Source organism: Buteo buteo, chromosome 9, assembly GCF_964188355.1.
Source record: "Buteo buteo chromosome 9, bButBut1.hap1.1, whole genome shotgun sequence".
NCBI lineage: Eukaryota > Metazoa > Chordata > Aves > Accipitriformes > Accipitridae > Buteo > Buteo buteo.
The window spans coordinates 39,881,760-39,888,857 of NC_134179.1; the positions used below are offsets into that span (position 1 = coordinate 39,881,760).

Below are 7,098 nucleotides of genomic sequence, written 5' to 3' on the forward strand. Positions count from 1 at the left end.
TTGAACGGTATGGCTTATCTCACTTGGCAATATTTTTTGAAACCTGCAGGGTCAGAAAGTGATATTCCAGTCAACAGAAACAAGCTATAATTTAGAAACCTTCAGTCAGGAAAAAAAAAAAAAAGGAAAAGAGAGGAATTCTTGGGTGGGTGACCATTTCACCACACAAGACGACAAATACCATACCTAGGAAATATAACAGATACTGAAGGAAATAACGGAGCCGCTCTCTAATCTGCCTAGTAACAGGGGCCGCTTGGTTCTCATTGGCTCTTGGAAAGCTTCGGGAGCGCTGACTCATAAAGCCGCTGTCTCGCCCCTTTCGGGACGCTGGTGCATGCGCATGCGTACAGCGGCGCCTCCCAGTCCCGCCCTTTCGCGGGCAAGGCAACTGCGCCTGCGCAGCATTCACTGACCTGGCGGCGGCGAGTTCGGCGTGCGCCTGCGCTGCCTGGCAGTGCCCCGGAAGCGCTTGCTTGAGCTGCTTCCGGCCACCTCAGCCTGGCCAGCGGGACCATGTCGGGTGCGGCGGGCTCCGGCGCGGGGGCCGCGGGCTCGGTGGGCTCGGTGGTGCGGCGCTTCCTGGCGGAGTACGGCAGCGGCACGCCGAGCCGCCTCAAGGTGCTGGACGCCTACCTTCTCTACGTGCTGCTCACCGGGGCGCTCCAGTTCGGCTACTGCCTCGGCGTCGGCACCTTCCCCTTCAACTCCTTCCTCAGCGGCTTCATCTCCGCCGTCGGCAGCTTCATTCTCGGCGGTCAGTGCCCCGCCACGCCCGCCCCGGCCCCGCGCGGTTTTCCCTGGAATCCCCTTCGCAACCGCGCGCTCTCCGTAGCAAAGCCTGAGCCTCCCGCAGCGACCGCGGAACCCCCAGCAACGCGCAGAGGCCCCCGGACATCGGAGAGTTGCCTTAGAAATGCCCAGATGTCTTGCAGTAACCGCAGGAGTCCCTTAGCAGCCACAGGCGTTCCCTAGTAGCCCAAGGGAGTCACCCACTGCAGCCCTCAAACCTACCCCAGCAGCCAGGGAGTCCCCATAGCAACCTCCATCACCACCTCCCTTCCCCCATAACACCCAGTTCTGCTGCCAGGAACCCCCAGGCTCCTGCCTCAGCCAGCCCAGCCAGCAGGATGCTCGACAGCAGCTGTGAACCTGTGGGGGTCCTGCCCATATGCCCCACAGAGCCCAGCTCTTTATCAGCCCTAGAGTGTCCTTGCTTCCCCCTGGCAGTCAAGGAGCTCTCCCTTTCACTGTCTTGTATTGGTGCCCTTTAGTAACCGTCCCACGGTGAAACCCGAACTCTAGCACTGACAGCCTCAGGGTGTTGCTGTCCCATAAAAGCTCCCAAAACCACCTTGTTCACGTGCAGACCTTCACAACACACCCAATGGAGGACATAGAAATATCCCCATTTCTATGTTAGTCCCATCCTGTTATAAGCCTGTTCCCCTCTGGACTCACTTGGCCGCACCTGGTAGTGTAGTGCTATGGGAGAGCTGTTTGCATAAAAGGCCTGTGCAAATCCCCTGCTAGTGTCCTGCTCATAAAGACAGAGTTAACTTTTCTTGTGCTACCCTGGTAGAACAGTGACCCAGACAGGGATGGACTGCCCCAAGAAGACTGTGCTTCCCATCATGACTTCCTTTTGTGATCGCTAATCATTCTTTCTCTGCCATGCAGTTTGCCTCCGGATCCAGATCAACCCCCAGAACAAAGGCGAATTCCAAGGCATTTCACCGGAGCGGGCATTTGCTGATTTCCTCTTTGCCAACACCATCCTCCATCTTGTTGTCATCAATTTTGTTGGCTGAGCTCTAGAAGAGACTGTGAGGTACTGTTCCGTGGGGTCACAAAAGGGGCAACCACAGCTCACATGACTTCAGTACTTTTGTGGAGTTGGGAGAGAACTAGGAAGATAGGGAATCCAGGAGTCCTAGCTCCCAGCTTTGTCTTGGCCAAGTACAGTTAAGCTGTTGTCCTCTAGGTTGAGACAGGGTTAGGATTTATGGCTTTCTGGTTTCGTGCATGTATTTTTTGGCTTTTACCATTTAAAAGGCAGTTTAACTAGGAGTGTTACAGAAACCTACCCACATTTCTCTCTTATGAGAGAAATACCCCATTCTTTGCAAGAGGGGCTTTGGGAGCTGGAACTCCTGGGCTCTGTTTGTGAGGGTTGTCCCTTTGGAGGCCATGGTGTAGTTGGTGTCCAATTCTGGAGTTTCTCAGCAGATGAGAGGAGGGACTTTGGGACAGAGAAAGTTTGGTGCTGGAAAGTGGAGGACATGCCCTGTTGTTAGTGTTGCAAGGGGGCCACAAGATCATCTGAGCTTGTGGGGTATTTCCCTTTGCAGAAACATTGCTTATGTTGCCTTTCTCTTTTTCCAGGTCTTGAATTGCTCTGATGCCAAAGCCTGGCACTGGGAAGTGCTGTTCCCCAGCAGACTCTGACCTACTTCCTTGGTGGAGGAAGGGGATGCAGGGCTTAAGATTTTTCCCCATAGGCAGCTCTATGGAGGGTTCTGCTGTCCTATAGAGGGGTCTGCTGCCTCATTACAGTTACTGTAATCCTTTCCGTCAATAAAACCCTTTATAGTACTGTGGTCTTTTCCCTCTTGGTGACAAATGCAGAGGTTCTTCTGACACCCAAGTTCCCTCTCAGGCACGACTCCCTGTTTTTACCCCCCTCCCTCCCTTTCTAACTAGCAGGCTTTTTTTCTGTGCTCCAGTTTCAGAAGGAAGCAGGAAACAAGTCGTCATGGAAACACAGTTGTCATCTACCCTTTTCATCTCCCTGTTTCCTGCCCCTTTATCTTATGGAAACTATTGCCAACCCACACCCAGGCTTCAAAGCTGTGGAAAATTTGGCTTAGGCTGTGGTTAGCGGTCATGAATGGAAGGAAATGGAGGGTGTCCTCCAGCACATCCCCAGGTGTACCCATATTCCTACAGGCCCTCCCATATCCCTCAAAGGCATGTGGGGCACAGCTAGATGTCCCAGCTGACCTTAGAGGCTCACTAAGGCCTGGTAGTGGTACAGGCACCCTACCACAGTGTTAGCTCTTCTTCAGTCTGATGTGGTGATAAACCCAAGGATGTTGGAAGGGGCTGCCAAGCTGTGTCTGTGCTTTGGACAGATCTGCACTTGAGCTGTTCTGAGTCCAGGGAGAAGGTCACCCCTCAGACTTAACCTTATTGAAAATCCTTCCCCCTTTAAAGCATTGTGAAATGCTTAAACTCAGTAACTTTGGCCCTTGGCCGTTGCCTCCTCAAGCCCAAGCTAGCTCCCTGCATTGAGGCCAAATGCTTCTTTGTTCTGATGGAAAATTAGAGCCCTGTGGTGATCTGATGATGGGCACAGGATGAGATATTAACTCCAGCTAGCTGCTCCACACCTTTGGCTGCAGAATTTACCTGGGTTACCTTCAGGCTTGAGGCTCCATCCTTGTACTGATCCTCCTTCATGCTTGTCTAGTTTGTTCCGCGGGTGAAACGCTGGATAGGTAACGTGTGTTGAGGCTATGTGACAAAGAAATGCTTGCCTGCTGGTGCTCAAGAGATAAAACATGGGGTATGATAGCTTCAACCTCAGCATTAGATTATGGCTCCTGTTTACCATCTTTTAGCATTTCCAGCTGTGCTGCAGCCATTAAAGCCATAAAAGTGTGAAACCCAGGGCTTGGAAGTCTTTTGCCTAACATAGCCTCTGAAGAATGGGGTATGAGGGAGCAGGGTCTTGGCTGTCTCAAAGGATGCTGTCTGGGTCTGTGGCAGGAACAGGGAATTCACGCCAGCTCTAACACCACCCTCACCTCCAGCCCCAGGCATCAAGCTGGATTTGTTTACAATGGTACCAGCTTTGTACTGATGCCGAGCAGGCAGGGGACTCGACAGCATGCAGGGATTGTAAATGGGCCACTGAGCTCTTCTTTCCCATAAGAAGGACCCTCTCTGAGCCAGGCCCGTGGCGGGCAGAGACAGTGCGTTCACAGGAGGAGGAACAGCTCAGGGTCCCCCCCCTTTGCCAGTGCACCTGCTGCTGTGTGCAAGCTGCGAGTGCCTCCCTGTGGGCCTGTGTGACTCGGTCTCCCCACGGTTTGGCTTTAGAGAGAGCTCCAGGCTGGGACCCTCCTGTGGCCACTTCTAAGAATTGCATGGGAGCCTGTGGAAAAGGAAGAACCGTGGGTTTTCTGTGGGCTTTCTTTTTTTTCCCTGATTTTTTACCACCTTGCAATGCCTCTAGTTGCCATAAACTCAGCACTAGAATTCAAGTCCTATTAGAGCTATGTGCACATCTGACTACACTTCAACAAGTCTATAGATAAGCTCTGCTCCTTATAAAGACCGTGCTCGGGTCCCTGCTCACACTGTAGAGGAGGGCAAGAAAAGAGGCTGTTTCGTGTACAGGGCCATGTTTAATGAGAGGTGACAAAGGCTGGGCAAGGTGTTTTCTCCAACAGAACCCCTAGAAAAGATGCAAGTTCATCTCCTGCCCATAGGTAGGTATTAGGGGGCCAGAGCTGGCATGAGGAGGGGGTGCTAGAGATGGACCATGGCAACATCTTCTTCCCTGCCGATGTGAGAGGACTCTCTGGCCTGCCCCATCTTCCTCCCTTCTCTTTTGGGTCAGAAGTGAAAGGATTTTTCTGCATGGATTCACTGCCTGTATAACAGGCTGCAGAGGCCTATCAGCAAATTCAGAAATCTTGCACACTTCTAAGATTTCTCCCCACCACACTTTATAATGTATTTTCTATTCTTCTTTCCCCTGCCTACACTACGCATAGCTCAATCTTTCCTGCCATACCCAAAACAAGCCCCCCAGACCCAAGAGCAGGCTGCGGTGAGAGGGCAGGAAGGGAGGGTGCCTTAACCTCATTCGACTTTGGCTTGTGGTCTAACGTCTGCTCTCCTTTTCCACACACTTCTCCTCCTCCCTGCCACGTGCCACACCAGCCCTGCTCCCCCTACCCCCTGTTTTGCACTCTACTTTCCAGAGGAAGCGGTTTCTGTGGTAGAGTGTAGAGGAACATCAAAAGGTGACCCAGATCTCAATTGTGGCGTCATGGAACTGGTGATATGACCTCTTCCTGCCCCACCTGGGCCATGAGACCCCTTCTACATCCTGTCCTACTGTGTTATTTCCTGCCTTTGCTTTGCACTGTGGTTTTTCTTTCTCGAAATAAACAAGAAAGCACAAAGTGGTGATGGGGGGGGCACATTGTGGTGGTGGGAGATTGAAAGCCTAATATCTGAAAATATCTTTGAACTAGAACTACAAATTTAGTGTTTTGCAGATCACATACTAAGAGTCACTTTAGTCAAAACATTTGACTTTATCCGTACACTCATTCCCCCCACTCAGCAAATCTTATCACTGGGGTTGTTTAACCTGGAAGAGAAAAGACTAAGATGTAGAAACAGAGGCAGCACACTGTCCTTCCTCCTTGACCATACAGCTAGGAGTGGGTTTGAAGTGCAACACAAAAAATTTAAGATGGGTATTAGTTTTAAAAAGTGATGCTAAAGGTAAATGAGCATGGAAACTTTTCCTCCACCTTCCTGAAGGTTTCTGGAATAAGGTTAATCAGTTGGAAATCATGGGAAATGCCATGAGTTGCTTTGTAATTCAAATATGGTTTAGGCAGCTTCATCAAGCTGTTTCCCTGTGAAGTGGTAGACCTCATTATGAATGAAATGTAAGCTTCAAGAGCTGCCTGGAATCTAGCATTTAAAGATCCATGGGCTTTCTATAACTGGAGAGAAATGAGAGTGACTGTTGTGCCAAGGGAGAGACAAGAGAATGAATCACTGGACATCTGTACTATAAAATAATCAGGATAATACACGCAGCAAGTTTGAAGTTGTTCCTTGGCAGCAGGGGTCAGTAACTCTCTGTCAGCCTGTGACCGGCCACCTGCTAAATGGTCAGGTGGCAGCACTGTGGCAGAAGACCAGGGAGACTGTTGTGTTGCTGCTTAGCACTGCGGAGCCAGATCCTGTGGCAGGGAAGCTGGCATGGTCTTCACATGGGGACCCTGTCCCACATGAAGCACCAGAGTGCAGGAGGTAGAAATAAACGGGCGCCTGTGAAGTTGAAAGCAGACGACAGATGACCCTTTATTGCTAAAACACACACATATTTATAATCACATATTCTGCAAAGTCATTGTACACGCGCACAATCATAAAATATGATTGGTTATACCATCTCTGTACACGCGCATAAACATAAGGCATAATTGGTTATACCAACTAAAACATGCGAAACTTGTCTCAGTCTAATTGATCAAGATAAACTGCTGAATTGAGATTCTTTGTGTCAAGTTCCCTTTATCATGGAATGTGTACTTGTGTTCTTCTAATTGGCTTTATTATCATCTTCTGTTCAAGGTCTTCTAAAGGTGTCTGGAATGCTCTTGTGACCGTTAGCTAAATATGTTCCTACACCAGGGCTTTTGGCTAAAAGCGTTTCAAGCATGAGCCTTTCCAAAATCAGAGTTCTTTGCGATGGCTGTGAATCCAGCAGGGTGAGACATATCCTGCGAGGGGGAATCACCCCCACCAGTCTGGTGAGGCTTTCCCTGCCACTCAGTTTAGGCAGTGGTGCGAGGTTCAAGCTTTTAAGGGAGGTTGTGTTTCTTTCAGAGCACCCTTCTCATTTCTCACTCCAGAGGAATCTCTGCTGCTTCTTCTGAAGACAGAGAAATCAGCGTCACAAAAGGAGAAAATTTCATTTCCAGTCTTGCCAGTGACAGACTGAACCTGGAGACATAGGCTGGTCAGTTGGTGTCATTAATGCAAAGTAGGTACCTTGTTCTCCAGTGACACTTGGGAGTGGGGGATATTGAGAGGCAGGACACTTCAGGCTCCTGTGTTCCCTATAGCAGTAGACATCTGCCTTCAACAACCTGGACTTCTTACTAGTCCTCTCACTGTTGGCAAGCCATATTTTACTGTTGTCTTCACATAGCAGAGTCTACTCTTGGAGGAGAGGTGCTCTCCTCCATTTCCATCCCTCCGAGCCAGCCATGCTGTTCTCACCCAGACACAGCAAGGATGTCCCAGAAAGGGACTTTGTAGCTATTCCCCACCCCGCAG

At 50.3% G+C, this 7,098-nt stretch overlaps 1 protein-coding gene across 1 annotated transcript; it reads left to right on the plus strand.

Moving 5' to 3' along the window:
- Window positions 1–460: 460 nt before the first annotated feature.
- On the plus strand, window positions 461–2,596 carry DAD1 (defender against cell death 1). The gene is made up of 3 exons (XM_075036833.1): window positions 461–757; window positions 1,681–1,831; window positions 2,386–2,596. Exons 1-2 carry the CDS (start codon window positions 517–519, stop codon window positions 1,809–1,811), a joined length of 372 nt encoding a protein of 123 aa, XP_074892934.1. The 5' UTR covers window positions 461–516; the 3' UTR covers window positions 1,812–1,831; window positions 2,386–2,596.
- Window positions 2,597–7,098: the final 4,502 nt, after the last annotated feature.

Excerpts from the sequence above, each read along its gene's own strand:
- DAD1 (XM_075036833.1), top strand. The coding sequence starts at position 517 with ATGTCGGGTGCGGCGGGCTCCGGCGCGGGGGCCGCGGGCTCGGTGGGC. Across the intron at positions 758-1,680 it reads CGGCAGCTTCATTCTCGGCG|TTTGCCTCCGGATCCAGATC; the intron begins GTCAGTGCCCCG and ends TCTGCCATGCAG.